This window comes from Micromys minutus (genome assembly GCF_963924665.1).
Source record: "Micromys minutus genome assembly, chromosome: 21".
Lineage (NCBI taxonomy): Eukaryota > Metazoa > Chordata > Mammalia > Rodentia > Muridae > Micromys > Micromys minutus.
This window is the reverse complement of record NC_137956.1, coordinates 4,633,773-4,658,283: the sequence shown is the minus strand read 5'-3', so window position 1 is coordinate 4,658,283 and position 24,511 is coordinate 4,633,773. Positions and strand designations below refer to the sequence as shown.

Below are 24,511 nucleotides of genomic sequence, written 5' to 3'. Positions count from 1 at the left end.
CCACTGAGGCCAGTGTGTGCCAGGGGTGTTCCTGCATGGAAACCCAGAGAAGTCACTGTGTGAAGCTGTGAAGGGGAAGCCTAGATTGCTTTGGAGACCCAAATGTGTTAGAGATGCCAGAGCTGTGGGATAGACCTGCCAAGGAGAGCTGCTAACAGAGAATGGAACCAGCCCAAGAGCAAAAAGTATGCTGCAGTCAACAAAGATGAAAGGAGTTGAAGATTTAAAGAATGCTTTGACATCAGACATGGAGATATAGTCAGGAATTTGCCCAGCTGGTTTTTGGTCTTGCTTTGGTCCAGTATTTCCTTACTATGCTTTCTTTCCTCCATTTTAGAATGGTAATGTATATCCTGTGCCACTGTATGTTGGAAGTCTGGGATCTGCATTTTTATTTTGATTTTACAGTTAGACTGCATGAGTCTCAGATGAAACTTTGAAGTTTTAAAAAGTGCTGATACTATGAGGAGTTTGGAATTTAGACTTGATTCATTTCTGCATTCTGATATGGCTACAAACCTGTAGGGGTCAGAGTGTGAAATGTAGTGGTTTGAACGAAAATGTCTCCTATAGGTCCCTAGGGAGTGGCATTATTAGGTGTAGCCTTCTTGAGTGTGGGTTTTTGGAGAAAGTGCTTAATAAATATTTGGGATAAAAAAGTGAAAATAAAAAATAATGTAATCCACTTGGAGAAAGTAACATATGTGGCACAGAGACATAACAAGAGGGAAGCAGGGAGAAAGAAAGATTTCAGAGCGAGATGTCAAAGTGGACAGGTTTGGAAATTTATGGTTCCAGTTTATTGGTAATAAATACTCAATAAATACTTATTTAGGATCCATCGTGTATATGTATGGCAGAATTAACAACATATACAAAAAAGTGTGCTTAAGTCATTAAAGTAGTCCAATAGGAGAGGAAAGGGTCAACAAATTTGACAAGGAATGAGAACTGAATTACCTATTAAGCAATACATAAAATATACAAACTTTTAATTTACTAAATGCAATCACTGGCAGTCAGATAAAGATTAAGATGAAATGTGAGGGGACTGGGGAAATGTGGCTCCGCAGGTTAAAGTGCCTGTCACCCAAGTCTGCATATTTGAGCTTAGATCCCTAGAACCCACATCAAAGATGAACAATGCAGTATGCTGGCAGTTGGACGAATCTTAAAGGTTTATAGGTCAACCAGTGAGACTAACTAAGAAGGCGAGCTCTAGTTCAGTGAGTTGTCCTGACTTAAAAAAGGACTGTGAAACAATGGAGGGAGTGCAATGAAGGAAGAAACCCACATTCCACCAGGAATCTATAGTTTGAGTTCCCTAGATGATTCATATTAACACTGAAGCAAGACAGGCCAACTAGGTGTAGTGGTACATGCCTTTAACTCCAGTTGAAACAGTTGGATTGCCATGAGTAGACCTGGTATACATAGCTCCAGAACAGCCAAGTTTACATACTCTTCAAAGGCAAATAATAAAAATAAATAAATAAACGTAAAACAAGCCAGGCCCTAGAGCAGAGAAAAGGAATTAGAAGGGTATAGTGCTTGTGAAGAAGGTGTGTTTTCTTCACTTGAAATTGCAACTTAACCAACAGCATCAGCCATCTGCCCATCTCTAACACATCACAAACTCCTGTGCAAACAGCCTCTCAATTTCTAATGGAGACTTAAACAACAAAAGTGTGAAAACTTAGGAATTGGCAAACTTGGAAAACCTGGTGCCTTTCAAAATTAAACTACAAACTCATGAATGTTTTTATTAGTTTACTTATTTTGGTACTAGAGATTAAACCCTAGGCTTCATGTGTATGCCGACTTATATCCTCAACACCAACAAATTATCCTTAAAATAATAAACATTCCATGATTATATATCATAAGGTTGAAGTATGATGAATTTACACAGTTTTCAAGTAGAATTTTTCCCAAACACATATTTGACAAAATCTTTTACTATTTTCTATTTTGGGTCGATGATGTTTATTTAGAGCACTTTAAAATCATCAGTGGACCCAAGAAGTGCAGAATAACAAAGGCAGCTGTTATAAGTATAATGATCACAATTGGTTACATACAAAGCCTTTTTTCTAATGCGTGTAAATTTAAACATCTTAAGAAAGAAACAGAAAGGAACAAAAAAAGCAGACAATGCAAATCCTTGATAATTACCAACAACTCAGGTCAGCAAATGAACCCACATTGTACACAAGCTGCTAATACATAGCCTAAGCTAGAATGGCTTTCCATATTTAAAGATTTGAAGAACGGAAAAATAAAGAATATGGAACATGAGATAAATGTTACGCCCCAAAACCTAACAAAAATGTTAAAGTGGGCCCTTTGGGAAAAACTTGCCAATTCCTGTTCTAGGTGATGAGAACATGGCATGCTATGCTATTTTTTCTTCTGTGTGTCAGAAACTTATTATAAGAAAGTATAATATATCAATCTATTTATACAGTAGAGAAATATATTCAAGTAAATCACAATATGGCTTTGATAGAAACAAAAAAAAAGCCATCACACAATTTACGAGATTACTAAAGGAGACTCATTCAAAATATATTTGAGTGTATTATGTGATGGTGACTGTTTCAGAACCAGCAAATATACAGATCACCTTCTGTATAAACAAGCCAGACTGAGTCAGACATGGTTGGGGCATACAGATATTCACCTAGAACTTGGGAATCAGGAACAAGAGGGTTAGGAACTCAAGACTGCCTAGACTACATGAGAGACTGTATCTAAAACTACTCTCCCACAAAGAAGCTAAATAAAATTCTGGGCTTTCACAGAATTCTTCTTACTTTCAGTATAGTCAGCTGCATCACTATGCGCTGGCATTTTAACACTAAACATTCATATGTACATTATTGTACTGCAAAGTACCACTTGATAAAAGTCAAGCTCACTGCTTTTTAAATTTTTAATAATTAGGCAGTACTCACTGGAGATCCAAAGTTGTGTCCAACTTCATGAGCAAAAGTAATATGAGAGACTTTGGGAGGCACGTGAGAGCCATAGTTCTGAACAGTAATGATGCCCGTGTTCAACGACTTCTTCTTGCCATCTGAATATAACTTGCTTTTCTCACATATTCCTCCAGAGCTTCCTAATTCAGATTTTGAGATAATAATAATAATAATAAAGACTAAATTAGTTATCGATTCCTCTACAAAAAAAAAAACAAAAAAAAAAAAACAGGTAAACAGTCATTAAAATCATTACATGGAGCTAAAACATTTATATTTTTCGATTTAACATACAATGACTAAATGTGCATAAATGATTCAAATACTCCAATTAGTCTAAGATTTTAAAAATTATTTAAAATAAAACATTAATGGTCCCTGCAAAATAACCCCTAGGATTTAGTATACAATCTTTACATATTTTTCAGCACCAAAAAGTCAATTTTTTTTCTGCCATTAACATTGCAAAACATTTCTATTTCCTTTAAACTTGAGTAAGTCCACATTTACACTGAACTAAAGCTTTATATCCCTTCATCTTTTAAGGGGAAATTTACAAATTAAATACAAGTTAAAGTCCTCAATATTTTACATCATGAAAAGATACTTTACAGAGAGTGAGGGCATTCAGCATGTGCTCACAGTCCTGGGATGCACTGCTTCATGCATTCTGCCAGTGAGACATGGACTGACATGGATTTAAGGAACAAGGACATGAAAAAAGAAGGGTGGAGAGGTGGGAAGAAAAAGGGCAGGAAAACTAATATGGAAGAATATGAGTATCTGGTTGACCAGGTGTTCACTGCACAATTTGTACAACTCTTCAGCAGCGTGAAACTTAAAACAAAACAAAAAAACCTGGATTTTAATGTGCCCTGAAATCATTTTCAATTTTTAAAAGAAATTACTGAGGCCCCAGGGAGGGGGAGGTCTGGTGGGATAGAAGTGGGGGAGGGGGACATCCTCTTGGAGATGGGGGAGGAGATATGGGATGAGGTACAGTTAGAGGGTAGAACAGGAAAGGGTTAAAGACAACTATAAAAAAAATTAAAAAATTTTAAATTTTACTTAAGGTAAGCATAATAACCCATTTTGTAGTTTGCCTTTTCATTAAAAAGAACTTTGGAGCTCAAGATCAAAATGACAACACTTTTCACAGCCAATGGAAGTTACACAAAATAATAAGAGAAAAATAAGAAAATCAACTCAAAAAGTTTGTCAACCCCTGCACTGACTTGTGTCTGTCTTGTATTTGAGAGGGTCTGCCTATGCTCAGTTCCCAGCATTTGCCCTCTTCTTGATCTCAGACTCCCAATTCTGCTAATTAATTTTATGATTTAGCAAACTGAAATCATGATGAACTTTGTGAAAAGGGGAAATGAAGATTTAGCCCACAAGCCTTCATGTGGTCTCTATACATCCTTTCCTGAACAGAAAACAATAGAGAAAATAGATTGAAGGTTATGTCATTCTAGGAACTAGGAAATTAAGTCTGTGAGTAAGTACTCTGTAACTTTGTTAACTTTGAGAAAGTAGTAATTAATATCCTGCCCTGGTAAAGACTTGTCATATGAAACTGATCCACATAAGTTCTGTCAAACTTGATCTAAGCACAGAAGACTCTAATGCACATCTTTAACAGTTAAAAAAAAGATTAAAGAGACACATTAAAAAATTCTAACATATTTATGTATTTAACTCTAACTAACTTAGCAAGATCATATATGTTTGAGAACATTCTTCATAAACATAGTCTCTGGGATACATATATTGCTTAACCTCCTAAATATCTCCTCTGAATTGTAAGCCTAATATAATTATAGATGTAATAGCATAAAATGGAGCAACTCAAACCACACAAAAACTTTACTAAATTTTATTTTATAAATTATAGATTTTAAATACTGCAACTAATTTTGATATACCACAAAATCAGTGGCAGAACAACTCGCCAATCTGACTGTATAAGCTCAGTAACTACCTTACAGCATGTAAGCTTTTGTTGCAATTATCACAGAGAAACAAACCTTGTGAATAAATAAGAGTCAAAGTAACCTGAGCAAGCCTCAGCTATGTTCACTTAACTAATTAACCAGTTAATACAGGTCAGAACTTATCTGAATGAGCCAGAGAAATATATTTCAGAAGTGTGTTAAAAAGGTTCAGCAAATGAAATGAAACTGAATGAAGGTGATGGCTATCTAACTTAGACTTTACCTGTAACCCTAAAACTAATGCTTGGGAGCCTGCAACAAGAAAGTCCCAAGCTCAACACAAATTCATGCTCAACCTGTTTATAGTGAGCCCTCTGACTCAAAATAAAATTTACTCTGTTATAAAACCTCATGATAACAATCAAAATGTTAACAAATTATTTATTTAACACAGAAGAAAACTGTATAATTTTTGAGTTCTGTTTTGACTTTCTCCCCTGGTGCTGATCAAACCCTAGGCCTTGTATGCTAAGCCTGTGCCCTGCCACAGGGCCATACACCCTGTATATCTTTGTATGGGAATCAGACTCTTCTGATGGCTCCACTGTAGGCATAGCATAATTTTAAGTGGGAATCTCCATGTAAACCCAGTTCAATGGGTAGATACTGTTTTCTTGATCAAAGGCACCTAAAAAAAAAAAAATTCAACTATAGGAAAGTACTAAGAAAGAAGAAACAGAGTTCTGGTATACATGTATTCATACAAAGAAGAAACTAGAGAATCTCTAGTATACATGGTGTCCTAATTCCAACACAAAAGTAAAAGAAGAGATTGTTCAAAAAACAGTAAAAGACATAAAGGCTAGAGATATTTCAACCCTTGTTGATTTTCCTGTATCACCTGGGTCAGCAAAAAGGACTACCATTAATAACCTACATACATATTCTGTGATAACTAACCATGACATAACAAAATTTCTTCTATCATATTTTCCAGCAGTGAAAAAAACTTCAAAATTTAATGAATTAAATTTAGAGCAAATTATACAACAGGGTAAGAATTAACAAAGATTAATTAAACCAAATAAAAATGAAAGATTAAGAAATATTAACAGACTATAAACTCAATAAGTCAGCTATGAAGTGTTATCTAAAAAGAACAAGATAAAAGCAAACATAATTAAGACTTATAAGCAGAAAGACAGAAAAAAGAAAATTATAACACAAATTATCTGATGCAAAGTAATTTACCGGATCATATTTAAAAAGCAGGTAAGAGCTCAGGGCTCTTAGTGCCACTACTATTCCCACAGAGCTTTAACGATCACCCCACATGATAATGCTGAAGTATAACAGTTCCCATGTCCACCTTCTTCTCTTAAGAAAGAAGGAAATGCAACCAATAAAATATATATCCATTGGGAAGCAGGAACCATTACCCGGGAATAATCAAGCAGATTACATATGTAACATCCTTTATAAAAGAAAGTGTACATCAAACTCAAAATCAGTTCAGTACTGAGGTCAAAGCTGCTAGTGTTATTTCAAGGCAGGACCCTGCATTAAGGCAACTGAGCCAAGAGAGAAAAAACTCCTTTCCCTCACTCTGGCCTCTAATTTCTCTGCCTATACTCTGAAACAACTTTTAGAAAGAGTCTTCTAAGACCCAGAGTTGGAGATTTAATAGTCAAGTTAGAGTGCATTTCACACCTGAAATAAAAAGTTAGTAACACAGAAAGAAAAAGCACAGAGAAGGGGAGATGAGGATGAAGGTTGAAAATAACTGCTTAATCTTTCTTTGCTCATAATAGGCTAAGGCAGAGTCCTGCTTCTCTCAAAGAATCTAAAACAACAACAACAAAACAGTCACATTGTCTTCAACCTGAAACTCTACCCAGCACCATGTTAACAAGATGAGCAGTATCTCAAAGTGATGGTTCAAATATCCCAAAATCTAGACATACAGGCTGAGTGTCCCTAAGCTCACAGCCCCATCTGATCATAAAAACATCTGACTTCAGCCTAGAATCCAGCCAAATGGTATTCTTTAATACCAGTGGGGGGTTGGGGGGCTCTCCATAGTATCTGCTTCATTTTTCTTTAACTCTAAAAACTTTTCTAAAAACAAAAACAAAAAAACAAAAACAAAAAAAGAAATTAAGCAGTCATGTGTGTAAAAGACATGGTGGCATCTAAAGATTTCAACAAAGTTTGGCCAAGCTTCCAAAATATCTACCTACCCCCAACTCCTTTGTTTTAGAGATAAGCTCTACTAGGTAGTAAAGGCTGTCCTTGAACTCATGATTCTGCCAGGATTACAGGCATTTTTGATGAATAGTCTGTAAATGAAAATGCAAACGGTAGCATGTTCCCAGTTGGAAATGGTCGTGCTTGCTCTAGAGGTATTTGGTGAGTGAGCATTAGAGACATAGTTTGGTGGATCTCGATGTCATGTGTTAGGCTTATTCAAACACTGCTGAGCTGAATAACAAAAGTTCCTGATTCAAAGGACACAGTGCAGCCTATGAACCATAGCATTTCTCACAGGCCCTGGGTGATCCAAGCACTGCTCACTATGCTCCACAGAATGAGAACCATTAACTTACCCAAGAATATCTAGAAAATATGCAAGGGAAACCCACAGAAATTCCTGAGCTTCTATAATACTCACTTATCAATAGTAAAAGGGAGTCATTAATCTTGTGGGAAAACATGCCCAGCTATTTGAGGGGAAAGAGAAGAGAATATATAAACCTGAAACACCCTGGGAAGGAGAGAGCTGAACAACTTGTCTCCAAAGACTAAACCAACACATCGGTAAGAGAAGCAGTCCATGGCAGACATCTGTACCTTAGGGACAAGAAATCAAGCACATTTTACAACATGGGGAAAAAGAAAAAAGAAAGCAAAATAAAAATAAGGGTGTTTACCACTGCTTCTTTTAAAAAAGCAAGAAATGTAAAATAAAATATACTATTTAAGAACATAGAATATACATAATAAATCAGAGTAAATCAAACAATGAGAAAAATATTGTATGCCAGGTAAAGAAAGGTCAATTTGTAAATAGAAATGGAGGCATCAGCAGAGGAAATTACAGATAACTCACACTCCACACAGTCACACTCATATCTAAAGACTCTAAGCTCCTTTCTACCTATCTTTCAGTGAGTGATCTAAATTTGCAACCAGCTCCCTCAAAGCCACTGTAATGGTTCTCAGTGTTGGACCCCGTCCTCAGTGAGCTGGGATGATGCCGACAGCTGTGTGTAGTACTTGTGCTGCTGCCTAGATTGCCTTCCAGCTAGTACACCTCTGCTGTTAAAATACAGACCAGAGGAAAGCAAATGATGTTCTTTCTTTCTACCTGCTGCTCCTGGCCAGAGTTTCTTTCTCTCACTGCAGAACAGAAAAGAATATAGTTTTTGTTGCTGTTATTTGTTTTTTCCCTTTTGACAAAGCAAAAGCAGTTTTCCCCTCTTGACTTTCAGGCCCCATTCCAAGGTGCAGGCAGGGGAATACAGTAGCATTTAGCACTTAGCTTTTGTAGGAAAACTTAGGTTTCCCTTTTATAGTGTCACACAGACTACTTCTTCCCACAAAATTGTTAGCTTCTGGAAATCCTAAAATCAAGGTACTTCCCAAACTTCTCTTTTCTTTTTAAATATTTATTTATTTATTTTCTTATTTATTTATTTGATTGTTTGCTTGCTTGCTTAGTTACTTGATAGAGTCTCCTCTATACACAGTCCAAGATGTCTTTAAACTTACCTTCCCAAGTCTCCTGACTCAGCATGAGAGCTGAGATTGTAGGTGTGTGCACCACAGGGTCAACTCTTATGTTCCTTTCAAAATATAAGGCTGCTTCATCTATTCTGCCATTTGCTTTATGTTATGCATCTAGTCTTAACACAAGTTATATGAAGTAAATTTCTGTACAGGCATTGTTTTCTCCTAGACTTAGTCAAACCTAATCTTCCCCCAAACTTGCTTTTTCTTCCAAGTATTAAGACATTGTTACACAATCTACCTGAAGGTGCTCCAACCCATGCCAGACCAAGAACACCATCATCAAAATCCCGATCTGTGAAGACATAGGCCAAGCAGTAGTCATCATGATTCTGCTCAGAATTCAACTCCAGGAACTTCTCCACACCAATATTTGGGAAACGGAAAGGATTTGTAGGATCTTTTTCATCAGAGGTTGTATTGATCTAAAATCCAAAACAGTAACTGAAGTAAATGATTACTGCTACCTGTTCTTTACCCAGCCCCTCCCACAGATGTGGACATCATTCTCGTGGGTTCCAGAGATACTCTCCCTGCACACAGCCCTGAACTAACTGTAGAAACCACGGGGGTGGGGAAGAAGAGGAAGAGAGAGAGAGAGAGAGAGAGAGAGAGAGAGAGAGAGAGAGAGAGAGAGAGAGAGAGAAAGAGAGAGAAAGAGAGAGAGCGCAGGGCAGAAAGAATGGAGCTGATGCTATTAAATGTCTCAGTAAGGATCTGCCAGATTCCTGAACAGAAGCATGTAGAGAAGACACTGAAACTCTACAAGTTCTAATAAAGATGAATGGTTTCTCAAACTCAACTGCCTGAGCAGGGCTCTTTATGGGAGCTCTACGAATGGGGACCAAAATAAAGACATACAACCTCATCATTAGCTTAACTAGAACATTAAGTATGAAATGCTAGATTGAGTAGAAAGCAGGTAAGTTAATCCTAACTAACTACTTGATCCATTGTTTTCTTGGATGTATACAAGAATTGTGAATTCTACTTTCACCTCACTTCTCTTACTGTTTAAGCTAAGTTGCTGCTAGTCTTTTATCTTGGCTTAGTCCCTCCTTTATAATATTAAGAACAGTCAGCACCAGACCTTAACAATTTTGTGGAGAATGTAGAGTTCAGTAAATGATTGGTACTCTGAAGACATGTGCATCAATAAAAAATATGACAGCTTCAAAGATCATAACTGAGATTGTAATTTATGTTTAAAGCAATAATACTTAAATATTAACTATCCATTTTTAATATAATTAAAATTTAGGTTCAGTTTTTAGTTATAGCCATTATAACAGAAATGTCAAGAAATCTCAACCAGTACCCTGTGGTTTTGTTCAACAGTTCTGAAAGTTACAAATAATATTACCACATAAAAAGAATTCCATGGTCGTCAAATTTAGAGTTTTCTTTCTTGGAGAACTTCTCAAACCTGATATATGACATTCTAAGCTGTGAAGTTTCAAGATTACAACAGTATTTCTCCAAATTTTAATTTTATTTAAGTTCTGTATTTATTTTTCCTCAGCCCTAGAATAACAAGTAGGGAACACCCAAAACAACACACACAAAACAAACCTTAAGAAACTAGTAATGTGGTATTGGGGGGAGGGGGGGACAAGCAATGCTTATCAGACAATAAAAAATAGTGTTTTACCGCTATTGTAGTCTCAGTTAAGGCCTGGTAGGTTTGATTCTTGTAGTGGTATGTGTACAGGCTCATGTGGTTTACACATGTGAATGCAAGCATGTTTGTATGGAGATCAGAGGTTGACCCTGGTATCTTCCTCTATTGATCGCCGCTTCATTTTTTTGAGACATGGATGTTCCTTAAACCTGGGAGTCATTAAATTAGCTAGCATGCCTAGCCAATGAGCTTCAAAGATCAAGCTCTCTCCGCTCTAAAGATTAAGTAAAAAGCAAGTATGTTCTTTCATTGTAAATTTGGCCCTTACTAATTTTTTAACCTTTGCCTCCATGTATGTAAATAAATCACATGCATGCAAGTGCCCATGGGGGCCACAAAAGAGCATTAGATCCTCTGAAACAGGAGTTACAGACTGTTGTGAGCCACTCTGTGAGTGTTAACCAAACCCAAGTCTTCTGGAAGAGCATGAGTGTCTTTAACTGTTGAGTCCATCTTCCCAACCCCCCTTAATACTTTTTAAAATGTCTTTACTAAAGTTTCTTACTCTTATGCGTTTCACCATGAAGCTGATGTTACGGATTCCGGAAAAGTCTGTAGTCTGGTAAATTGTATCAATTGCTTTAACATGACTGGATATCTAGCAATTAAAATAGAAAACAAAACATTTTAGGGGCAACCCTGAAATATAAAAAGACTATTAATTTCTCTTTGTAACATCAAGAGTTATTTATGCTGCACATTTAAATTTTAAAATATGTACACCGTATGCTGAACAGAATAGAAAAGATAGTAAACTAGGGCAGAGAGTGGATACTCTTGTCTTTCCCAGGCTCTGGCTAATCAATCAACCAATGAATCAATCAGTAAGTGTACCCCTACTTCAATCAGCTTGCAGAGTTCTATTCCCTCTGCTTCTACATGCTGTAGCCTTAATGCCTGAAATGTCTTTATTAGTCCTTAGACTCAAACACCTTCTACAAGGATCTAACAGTCTCAGGGCACACATTCCTTTCTCAACAATAGTCCTTCTGTTGCTGCACTGACACAAATTCCAAAAACTCTGATCACTTTCTACAACTAGGCACTGTTTCAGAGGTCAGAGATACACTAATAAATGAAGGAGAAGGTTGCTATAAACTAATAGAGTTTTACTGCAATGACATATACAGGAAACAGATGATATGAATATAAAATAGATATGGTTATATCTATTTAAATTATAAAAGGAAATAAACCTAGTGAAAGAACACAAGAGGTGTCTGTTTACTTAGCTGACTCCCAACTAAGCATGGGCTCTAACCACTCAGCATGCAACCTAACTTCATCTACAAAAGAGCGTCCTGGCTTCCACCTAAGTGGAAATATGTGTTGTGATTGCAAAACTTGTTGAGAAGGCACAAAAGATGGTCAAGAAGTCGCATTAATGAGAACATTTCAGAAGTAGTCTATGCTGACAAACACTTCAAGGAGTGGGACAGCAGTGCTGAAGGGTCCACCCTGAACTCACATGGTTGGCCTCAGTAGTTCCCAATGCTCAGCCCTGTTTCCTCACTGTTTCTGCTCCACACACATCTATGGCGATTCAGATATTTCTCCAGGCATGATTACATCTCCTGCTTTACTAGGAGTACCTCCCTCTTTACATTTAGCTTTCCTTTTTCCTTCTAAATTTCCTTATCTCCTTCTCAGATGGTGACTCCTCCTTAAAGGGTCACTTAAGGTTACCCTACTCCTTAGTGAAGTTCAAGAGCACTTTCGCTTCAAAAGATACTGTGGATATTTACCATTGCCTATGTCCCTCTCAGTTTACACTGTCTCCCTTCAAGGCTGTTTCCTGCCCTTTCAATATTCTCATTGTTCTTCATTATTCCCAAACTATAGCTTACTGCATCCTTTCTATTGCTCTCAGTCTAACCCTACCCCCAAAAGGTAACCATCATCCACACCACAGTACTTTCACCTTCTCAAGCTCAAACCCTTGGTCAAAAACACACTTAACAAACTTTCTCTAGGTATCTTCGACATAAAAAGACATTTTAAAGGTTACCCTAAAATATTCTATTTTCATAAAGATTTTCATACAGGTAGAACAAATTTGTAATACCTGCACACCTAGGAGGCTGAAACAGAAGGATTACCATAACTATCAGACAGCCTCAGAATAAAGTAAGCTCAAGCCACTCTGGGCCTCAAAGAACTTGTTCTCAGCAGGGAAGGTGGGAGACAGCTATAAATAATTTTACTGGGAAAATGCTAAGTATAATAAGACACAAAACAGAAATTATAGACTTCTAACTAAAAAAAAAAAAAAAATCCTGTTCTCTCTTGCAAAATCCAAATGAAAAATGGAACAGTTTCCAAAGGTAAGTTTCATTCTTGTTTACCATGCATGCTGCCAGACCCAAGTCCAAAACTTTTTTTCCCCAAAACAAAACCAGTAAAAAAGGCCTTAGTTTCAATGTTACTAGCAACTTTAAACTGGTCTTTCTATCTCCTCTGCACTTAGTTTACAGACTTCCCTATGACACAACTGAAACAATAATACAATATATAACAAAACAACGGGAGAAAAGGCATAACACAGTGAGTATCTTTGAGTACCTGGGCAATCACAGCTTCTCGTGTTCCGTAGTATTTAAAGAACAGGTGATCTGTCTGGATATAGAGCTGACAAGTATTTCTCTCAGCCAGAGTTGTGCGTTTTTTCCTCAGGAGCTCAGGACCAATACTAGCAGCATGCTCCTCTGAACGTACCTGTATGTCAGAGTCATTTCTGACAATTAGCTTGTTTTACAGTTAATAGTTTTATAGTTAAGAACACATATGTTAAATGACTTTAAATCACATGGTTATGCAATACTCCAAGTATTTCTAAAATCACTAGAAAATACCTCATAGTATAAAAGAGCAAGTAGAAGAAGAAAGGTGAGAGGTGCGAGTGGACACCAAAAGCCAGAAGAGGAGGACTGCCATGCTCTGGTGCTGTATGCCTCAGCAGGGCAACTATGCTCTACTATAGTGAATAACAAACTCCCAAAGAGATTGGGAATCTTAACACACACACACACACACACACACACACACCACACACACACACACACACACACACACACACACACACACACACACACACACACACAAATAGTACCACCTGAGGAAATGCTGAGGATTCTGATCTTTATACACTATGTTTGTGTGTGTGTGTGTATGTGTGCACCAAGCCAATAAATATATACAAACATCATGTTGTTTACATCTTGTAATATTTAGAATTTACTTAAAAACAACCCTTTTGTCCATAAAATATTTACATGGATAGCATAACAAACAATTCCTTTATCTTTAAACATTTTCAAAGTGTATAAAATATATTTATTTAAAGGTAAAGCAAGTATTAATAGTCATGCATAGTAATTTAATATCATCTTTCCATTCCCATCTATGACAGTCTTGGCCAATTTATCTGCTCTAGGTATTTTCTCTGGCTCAGCCACTTCACCTAAAGCTACCTACCACGTCTGGACTTGGAACTGGTTTTCATACTGTAATCTTTGCAAAAATGAAAATGTATTTATTCACCTGAATAATATATTTCAATGAGTTCCTATTACTTTAAAAACAAAGCTCAATTCTTTATATGCTCTATGAGATCAGTACTGCACGGCCTTTATTTACCAACCAAACACTTTTTCAACATTGCTTCCAGAAAAGAGTCTGTATGACCCAAGTCTACTCTCTATGGACTAACTGCAGAAGCCTTCTAGGATTCTCCAGTGCACAGCCTGCCTGTCTCCCGCCATTCTTTGTACATGCTTATGCTGTCCCTCTGGAACCAGTTAGTGTCGGTCTTCAAACACAGACTGTTGTTAGCTTATCCATTCTATCACTTCCGAGCCACGCACCTGTCTTCCTTATGCAGAATGAACTTACATCTATTATCTTGTTTCATTTCTGTCTCTAACTCATCAACAACTAGAATATAAGTTTTTGAAGAGGAACCACATTGTGTTTGTTCTTCACTATATTGTTATCACTTAGTAAATTTAGCAGAAAGTATTTCTTTAATGAATTACCATTACTGAGTGAATTCAAACACTCGAAAATGTTTAAGACATCAAAAACATTGTTTTAAGCCTAATTTGATAGTCACATAGAACTTAAATTTTAAGCAACAACTCCAAATTTACATTCAAAATTTTATGTTTTTCTTCTCCCTTGACAATTCTGTTAATTTATATAAACGTAAATATTGTATTATGTTCACAAAAGAGATGTAACAGTGTGATAATGAATATATTAATTTATTTTCCAACAATAATAATTTTATTCTATATATTATAGACACTATATCATAAAAATACACATTTAAAAAATTTTCAAATGCTATTATAGGCAAAAGACAAATTCTACTGGGCTAGTGATATAGCTCAGTGGTAGAGTGCTTGGCTAACAATGAATGAGCCCTAAATTTAATTCCCAGTCATGAGGGAGGGAAGAATCAATACAGTCCTAACCTGTACATTTGGATGAAGCATATCTTTAATCCTATTTTCTCCAGATACTCATTAGGTGGCTTCTAGGTGCCAGTCTGTTAAGCTTGAAAATAACTGGAAAGTACTTCATGGGCCCCAATTTGTGTTGTATAGTTTACATTTACAGTCATGTTACTTTGAACATAAGTGATTTATATATTAATATGAGCTACACTTAAAGTTGTATACACAGCTTTTTTTTAACTTCAGGAGGAAAGTCTGAATGTTCCAATAAAAAATATTTTTGAGTAAAAAATTTTAAATTAAATTATTCTCAATTGTTAAAAAGACTGATGACTGAAGAAGTTCACATAAATTAAGCGGTCAAGTTTATTAATCACATAATTCAGAATTTCCATATCTTTATTGGTCTTTGGTCTTTGACTCATTATTTTCTAAGAATTAGACTAAAATCTCTATCATATGGTCTTTCTACCACTCCATTTGGGTTAGTCAATTTTAGCTGCACTGTTCTGTTTAGAGACAAGGTCTCATATAGCAAGGCTGGCCTTAAATTCAAAGTGGAGCTAAGGATAAGCTTGAACTTCAGATCTTCTTGCCTGTACTCCCAAGTACTAGGAATACAAATATCTACTAAGTGAGCTACAGCCCCAGACCCTGCTTTATATACTTTGAATTTTCAGTTTAATGCTATAACATGAGAGCACTAAACCTTTTTTAAAAAATATTTGTTTTACTAATTCTTTCTTGCCTAAGGTCTACTTTGATATTAACAGAATGTATATAATACTGGTGGAATTTTGAAATATTTATATCTTGTATATTGTTCTTTTGTATAAAGCTTTTTTCAGCCTTTCTAGATTCTTACATTTTAGACAAAAAAGTTAGCTTAGAGATAACCATATAATCCTTCAGTTAACAAAATCAAATATACTTTTAACTATTCACAGAAAGTTTAAGGACCTGGGAACACAGTTATTATCTTTCATATTGCCTCGGCCTCCCAATAATGGGATTCCAGCATGTTGTTTACCACCATGGGCAGCTTCACAAATTCCTAAAGCCTGTTTTCTTTTCTTTTCTTTTTTTTTTTTTTATTGGAATTCTCTGTATTTACATTTCAAATGCTATTCCTTTTCCCCCATTCCCATCCCCCTCCACCTACCCTTGCTTCCATGAAGGTGCTCCCTCTCCCAACCACCCCCTCCTACCTCAGCACCTTGGCATTCCCCTATACTGAGAAAATGAGCCTTCACTAGACCAAAGGCTTCTCTTCCCATTGATGCCAGACAATGCCATTCTCTGCTACATATGCAACTGGAGACATGGATCTCTCCATGTGTACTCATTGGTTGGTGTTTTAGTCCCTGAGAGCTGTGGAGGGTTTGGTTGGTTGGTATTGTTGTTCTTCCTCTGGTATTGCAGACCCTATCAGCTCCTTCAGTCTTTTCTCTAGCTCCTTCAGTAGGGTCCCTGTGTTTAGTCCAATGGTTAGCTGCAAGCATCCTCAATTGTATTTGTATGGCTCTGGCAGAGCCTCTGAGGAGGCATTCATATCAGGCTCCAGTAAGCACTTCTTGGCATCAGCAATAGTGCTTGGTTTTAGTGGCTGCATATAGGATGTATCCCCAGGTAAGGCAGTCTCTGGATGATCTTTTCTTCAATCCCTGCTCCTTTATTTGTCCCATATTTCCTCCCTTGAGTGCTTTGTTCTCCCTTTTAAGAAGGACTAAAGCATCCACATCTGGCCTTCCTTCTTTTTGAGTTTTATGAGCTCTGTGGATTGTTTCTTGGATATTCCAAGTGTTTTGGGCTAGTACCCATTATCAGTGAGTGCACACCATGTGTGTTCTTTTGTGACTTACTGGGTTACCTCACTCAGGATGATAGCTTCTAGTCCCATTCATTTGCCTAAGAATTTCATGATGTCATGATTTTTAATAGCTGAGTAGTACTCATCATGTTCCATAATTTCTGTATCCATTCCTCTATTGAAGGACCTCTGGGTTCTTTCCAGCTTCTGGCTATTATAAATAAGGCTGCTATGAACATAGTGGAGCATGTGTCCTTGTTATATGTTGGAGCATCTTTTGGGTATATGCCTAGGAGTGGCATAGCTGGGTCCTCAGGTAGTTCTATGTCCAATGTTCTGAGGAACCACCAGTCTGTTTTCCAGAGTGGATGTACCAGCTTGCAATCCCACCAACAATGGAGAAGTGTTCCTCTTTCTCCACATCCTCACCAACATCTGCTGTCATCTGAGCTTTTGATCTTAGCCATTCTGACTGGTGTGAGGTGGAATCTCAGGGTTGTTTTGATTTGCATTTCCCTGATGACTAGGGATGTTGAACATTTCTTTAGGTGCTTCTTAGCCATTTGGTATTCCTCAGTTGGGAATTTTTTTGTTTAGCTTTGTACCCATTTTTTAATAAGATTATTTGATTCTCTGTAGTCTAACTTCTTGAGTTCTTTGTATATATTGGATACTAGCCCTCTATCAGATGTAGAATTGATAAAGATCTTTTCCCAACCTGTTGGTTGCCGTTTTGTCCTTTTGACAGTGTCCTTTGCCTTACAGAAGCTTTACAATTTCATGAGGTCCCATTTGTTGATTCTTAATCTTAGAGCAAAAGCTACTGGTGTTCTGTTCAGGAAAATTTCCCCTGTGCCTATGTGTTCTAAGCCCTTCCCCACTTTCTCTTCTAATAGTTTCAGTGTACCTGGTTTTATGTGGAGGTCTTTGATCCACTTGGACTTGAGCTTTGTACAAGGAGATGAGAATAAATTGATTTTCATTCTTCTGCTTTAAAGCCTGTTTTCTTTGGAATGTTTATCCAGCATTTGCCCAGACACTTAAATGCTCTAAAGACCTGGGGGCATGATAATCTAGCATAAAATGTTTGAGTTTAGGGTTAAGAATCATCTTGGTTTGTCTAAAGACTGTTTTAAAACAGATGATCAGCCACCGCTTTACTACTGCTAAGTTATGTGCATGGCCAATTGGAGTATTAAATGAGAATATTTCAGAACAATGATATTAATGTTTCACTACTCCTAAAACGTATGTGTGAAAGGAAGGAACAGTTGCCCAAGTTCATTCTGTTTCTTAACTTAGCGAAAGTTGAAATCCTTACCCGTGTTCCTTCCTCTACTCCAGTCATTTGGTACTTCCTCATCCTTTCAAAGACGGAGTGGTCTGCACAGCCCCCCTGTGGGCCGTATTTATGGGGATAGTCTGAAGCAAAGGAGAAATATCACTGTTACATATTTAGATAGAGCCAGAATCTTATCAATAAAAATTAACTATCCTAATTTGGGGCTGGAGACATGGTACAGTGGTTAAGAGCCTCTTCTTCCAGTCTCTTCTAGAAGTGGTTTCAATTCCTGGCACCCACATAACAGCTCACAACTAACTGTGAGTAGTTCAAGGGGATCTATCTAATACCTTCTGTAAATACCAAAGACAGATACAGTGCACAGACACACATGCAGGCAACATGCACACCAAATAAACTTTAAAAGTTAACTATCATAATTAATGAAGGCCATAAATGTTTGCTGAACATTCATGAGAAAGACACAATGCTAGGAACCTGAATCCTAGCAGGTGTATCCTTGAAAAAATCTAGCTTTTTGTCTGTGGACAACTTCTGAACTGAAAAACAGAATCATAATAAATCTTTTCTTTAGACTTAACTTTCCCACTTTGGATAAACAGATAAACATCTTAAAATTATAATTTACCTTGTTTTGATATTTATAACTTTCCTTTCAGTACATTAAATTTTCTACACTGCAAATGTACAAACCCCTCAATTTCAACACAGCAAGGCCAATATATGTATCTTTGGTTTTAAGTACTTCTATGAATACTAACTGGCCTCAGACAAAGTGACCTCCAAAAACATTTGATAGCATGAAAAAAGTAGATTAATTTTAAGTTTATCCTATGTATAATCCAAAGTCATGCTATACAAACTAGTAACTGTCTTATCACTTGTTCTCCCTTCATATATTAACTTATCCTTAGCTCAGCTGTTTTTGTTTAATTTAGGTGAGTCATTTAAGTGCTTATTCCATTCTCTCAACATTCTAAAAACACCTTTCTTACTAAGTTCATGAATACACTTTACAATCCAATCCAATAACCACAATTAAGAGAAGGTACAAACTAGAACAACAGCACACTGGTAGGACAGTACACACTGAAAAGTGCTTGAGCAGTAACTGTAGAAACCAGGAAAGTGAAATGGGACCATTGCTAGGATGGGGGTTGGGAACAATAGAGAGGGAGTAGCAGAGTAGAGTGATCTGATCAGGGATCACTTTTTCCCAAAGTGGAGGTCTCCTTAAGAAGGAGGGGAAGATAAATATAAAAGATGGGAAAAGTATAAAGGGGACGGATCTGATAGGAAAAATGGGGGAAAATGAACTTTATTAGAAAAAGAGGGAGGGTAAAATAATAGGAAGGATGTCTGAAAAGGACATAGTAGGATAATAGGATAAGGAACCATACTGTTAATTATTTACCTTAACAAAAGAACATGTGATACATAAAATTCTGTATATAAATCTACTTAAATAGTTTTAGTGAATTTCTCATCTGGCTTGACAATGCTCCCATCAACAGCCAAAGACCATCTAACAAGACCCCTAAAATCAGACATGAGAACGCTGCTTTTGAGTTGTTGGTCAGGATTGTCCAAAGACTCCCAAAACATGCAGCCTATTGCTGTTGCCTTTGGTTGCTCCCAGAGGTGGAAACAAAGTCCCTATTGAAGAGAATCAAATGCACTTCAGAAACAAGGTCTAGATACCCTGAACTGGAACTGACCTAAATGCCTCTCCCACAAGGACTAGGTTTCATGGTACCAGGGAGGCAAGGAGCTAATAGTGTAGTAGGATCACACATAACTTGGAAGCATCCAACAGCTCTCTAGTTGGGTTTAAGACTTGCTTAAGAAGAAGAAAACAATTTCAAGTACTGGAAACCTAGCCAACCATGCAATGCTGGTGAACTCATGGACATTAGAAGAGATACTACAACTACCACTTTACTAAATAACCTAGCATAATATCTAACAACAATCTAAACATTTGCCCTTCAACCTGGAAGTATAGTCTTCACCCCACATCAGGAATCTCTTTTGGCAAGAGAGACCATTACAGAAATCAGCCAGTCAAAATGCAGAGTTGAAGCCCAGTCCCAGTGGATATATCTACAAGACACTCCCACAGGGAACACTGTAAAAGAGAAGGCAGAATGATTTTAAGAGTAAGAACTGGGAATTTGCCATGAGATTGTGTCTCCTAGAAATGTCAGAAGCTATATCCATAAAGTTTCACCAACATGACTGTCCAAACATAAGTTAAATATGGATGATAAAACCAATGGACATGCCAAAGTAGACAAGGAAAAGTCTACAGGGCCCCAATCCTAGGCAAAGAACTACAGGCAACTAAGGAATGCTGAGAGCAGAAGAAATAGTTTTCCTCCAGGACTAACTGGTTACCTAACAGTTGGTAGAACTATTTGGAAAGGATTAGGAGGTATGGCCTTACTGAAGGAGTGACACTAAAGGGTGGGCTCTGAGGTTTCAAAAGCCCTTATCATACCCAGTTAGCTCTTTCTGCCTTGTGGTTATTGTCTCAAATGTAAGCACTCAACTACTGCTCCAGACATGCGTGCCTGTCTGCTGCCATGCTCACTGCCAGCATGATCATGGACTCACCCTTAAGCTGTTAGCCCCAATAATCTTTTTCTTCTATAAGCTGCCTTGGTCATGGTGTCTTCAAAGCAACAGAAAAGTAACTATGACAGCAGTGACTACAGAAACAACTGAAAAACAAAACTTCTGGGAGTACTGATATAATAAATGGTTTACTATATAAACTATGGTATTTAAATTTTTAAGTTCCTGTTCCAGTATGAGAAGCAAATAAATTACTATTCAATTAATATGCCAGGTTCTTGTTTTTCCTTTATGAGTCAGTACATGGTGCCTCTATATAAATTTCAATACTTCATTTAATAAGATTCCATTTTAACATTTACATTAGGATAATTTAAGTTTAATAAGGAAAATATTCAATATTTGATACAATTTGTACTGAAATTAATTAGGCAGTCTCCTCCAAAGGACTATGCTTATAGTTTTAATTGATTATGAAGTTTCTAAAACTGTTGCATCCTCACCTCCCAGCCCCACCCTCAGCCACATTCAAAACCATCTTACACTGAAACAAGAGAACAGACACAAGACCATATAGATATTACTCCCAAATAAAGGACTACTGAAACTAAGGGTTTCAAAAGACAACCTCTGTGAATAAACCACGTACAGCAAGTTTTGCAATAACATTCCCCAAATGCCTCCTCTCTTTATACCTCAATAACACCAACCATTAAAAAAAAGTGCATACTATAATTGGGTAGGAATGATCAACAAAATATATATTTCTTAAAGACCCTTTATATTAGCATACCATTCATTCAGACCTTTAAACATATTATTGAACTTTCAAATTTTATTTTTTTAAATTGAACAACTTTATTTCAAAAAACAAAGATAAATGTACAGATTTGAATCATTTTTGCATAAAAGTATATGAATACATTTTTGTCAGTACTTGATTTTTTTTTAAAGGTTTGACAGTATGCATTAAAATCTTACTACTTACAATGAGCATAAAGTACATGTAAAACAAGATGTAACCTGGAAATAGTCAAAGTTTTCTTGGTGTGTAAAGATTAAGCATAATGGTTTTTTCATTTTCTTTCTTTCTTTCTTTTTTTTTTTTTGGCCTTTGTTTTTCTTGAACTTCATATAGTCTGTGAGTTGTTTCTGGGGTGTTCAGAGCTTTCTGGGGTTAGTATCCAATTATTAGTGACTGCATATTATGTCTGTTCTTTTGTGACTGGGTTACCTCACTCAGGATGATATTCTCTAGATGCATCCATTTTCTTAAGAATTTCATAAAATCATTGTTTCTGATAGCTGAGTAGTACTCCATTGTGTAAATATACCACAATTTTTGTATCCATTCATCTACTGAAGGACATCTGAGTTCTTTCCAGCTTCTGGCTATTATAAATAGGGCTGCTGTGAATGTTGTGGTACATGTGTCTTTGCTGTATGTTGGAGATTCTTTGGGTACATGCCCAGAAGTGGAATTACTGGGTCTTCAGGTAGTACTATGTCGAATTTTCTGAAGAATCACCAAACAGATTTCCAGAGTGGTTGTACCAGTTTACAACCCCACCAACAGTGGAGAAGTGTTCCTCTTTCTCCGAATCCTCGCCAGCATCTGCTGTCATCTGAATTTTTGGTCTTAGCCATTCCAGTTGGTGTGAGGTGGAATCTCAGGGTTGTTTTGATTTGCATTTCCCTGATGGCTAATGATATGGAGCACTTCCTTAGACGCTTCTCAGCCATTCGATATTCCTCAATTGAGAACTTTTTGTTTAGCTCTGTACCCCATTTTTAATAGGGTTGTTTGATTCTCTGGTGTCTAACTTGTTCTTTGTATACCTTGGATAGTAGACATCTATCAGATGTGGGGTTGGCAAAGATCTTTTCCTAATCTGTTGGCTGCCATTTTGTTTTCTTGACAGTGTCCTTAGCCTTACAGAAGCTTTACAATGTCATTAAGTCCTAATTGTCGATATTTGACCTTAGAGCATTAGCCATTGATGTTCTGTTCAGGAAATTTACTGCTGTGCCTATGTGTTCTAAGGTTTTCCCTACTTTCTCTTCCAATCGTTTCAGTGTACCTTGTTTCATGTGGAGATCTTTGATCCACTTGCACTTCAGCTTTGTTAAAGAAGATAAGAAAGGGTCTATTTTCATTCTTCTGCATGCTGAGTGCCAATTGATCCAACACCATTTGTTGAAGAGGCTGTCCTTTTTCCATCGAATGTTTACAGCTCCTTTGTCAAAAATCAAGTGACCATATATGTAAGGGCTCATTTTTGGATCTTTTATTCTATTCCATTGATTCATGTGCCTATCTCTATACCAGTACCACTAAAGCAGTTTTTAGCACAATTGCCTTGTAATATAGCTTGAGGTCAGGGATGGTGATTCCCACAGATGTTTTCTTGTTGTTGAGGATGGATTTCGCTATTCTAGGTCTTTTGTTATTCCAGATAAAATTGTATATAGCTCTTTCCAACTCTATGAAAAACTGAGTTGGAATTTTGATGGGGATTGCACTGAATCTTTAGATTGCTTTTAGTAAGATGGCCATTTTTATAGTGTTGATCCTTCTAATCCATGAGCATTATGAGATCTTTCCATTTTCTGAGATCTTCCTCAATTTCCTTCTTTAGAGATATGAAATGCTTGTCATACAGGTCCTTCACTTGCTTATTTAGAGTCACACCAAGGTATTTCACATTGTTTGTGACTATTGTGAAGGGTATCTTTTTCATAATTTCTTTCTCCGCATGTTTGTCCTTAGAATATAGGAAAGCTACTGATTTGTTTGAGTTAATTTTATATCCAGACACGTTGCTCAACTTGTTTATCAGCTATAGGAGTTCTCTGGTGGAATTTTTGGGGTCACTTAAGTACACTATCATGTCATCTGCAAATAGTGATGTGTTTACTTCTTCCTTTCCAATTTGTATCCCTTTGGTTTCCTTTTGCTGTCTAATTGCTCCGGCCAGGATTTCCAGTACTATGTTGAATAGGTAGAGAGAGAGTGGCCAGCCTTTTCAAGTCCCTGATTTTAGTGGGATTGCTTCAAGTTTCCCACCGTTAAGTTTGATGTTGGCTGTTGGTTTGCTGTATATTGCTTTTATTATGTTTAGGTATTGGCCTTGCATTCCTGTTCTTTCAAAGACTTTTAACATGAAGGGGTATTGAATTTTGTCAAATAATTTCTCAGCATCTAGTGAGACGACCATGTGGATTTTTTTTTTTTTTTTGAGTTTGTTTATATGGTGGATTACATTGATGGATTTCCGTATATTAAAACCATCCCTGCATCCCAGGGATGAAGCCTACTTGATCATGGTGAATGATCGTTTTGATGTGTTCTTGGATTCAGTTTGCAAGGATTCTGTTGAGTATTTTTGCATCAGTGTTCATAAGTGAGATTGGTCTAAAGTTCTCTTTCCTTGTAGGGTCTTTGTGTGGTTTAGGAACATGGGTTATTGTAGCCTCGAAAAATGAGTTAGGTAGTGTTCCATCTGACTCCATTTTGTGGAATAGTTTAGAAAGTATTGGTATTAGGTCATCAATAAATGTCTGATAGAATTCTATACTGAACCCATCTGGACCTGGGCTTTTTTTTGGTTGGGAGGCTTTTGATGACTGCTTCTATTTTTTTAGGTGTTATGGGATTATTTAGATGGTTTACCTGGTCCTGGTTTAGCTTTGGTATCTTGTATCTGTCTAGGAATTCACCCATTTCCTCCAGATTTTCCAGCCTTGTTCAGTATAGACTTTTGTAATAGGATCTGATGATTTCTTGAAATTCCTCAGTTGCAGTCATTATTTCTCCCCTTTCCTTTCTGATTTTGTTAATTTGGATACTCTCTCTTTGCCCTCTAGTTAGTCTGGCTAAGGGTTTATCAATCTTAATTTTCTCAAAGAACCAGCTCTTGGTTTTGTTGATTCTTTGAATGGTTCTTTTTGTTTCTATTTGGTCTATTTCTACCCTAAG

General features: G+C 36.8%; 1 protein-coding gene across 1 annotated transcript in view; it reads right to left on the bottom strand.

Annotated features, from left to right (window-relative positions):
- Positions 1-24,511, bottom strand: part of ADAM10 (ADAM metallopeptidase domain 10) — a 103,435-nt gene that overhangs the window by 20,434 nt on the left and 58,490 nt on the right. The window contains exons 5-9 of the mRNA XM_080934212.1: positions 17,974-18,074; positions 12,948-13,100; positions 10,891-10,983; positions 8,946-9,129; positions 2,958-3,121 (exon numbers count right to left, since the gene is read on the bottom strand). Of these exons, the coding sequence (XP_080790338.1) occupies positions 2,958-3,121; positions 8,946-9,129; positions 10,891-10,983; positions 12,948-13,100; positions 17,974-18,074 (695 nt within the window). The remainder of the gene's footprint in view (positions 1-2,957; positions 3,122-8,945; positions 9,130-10,890; positions 10,984-12,947; positions 13,101-17,973; positions 18,075-24,511) is intronic.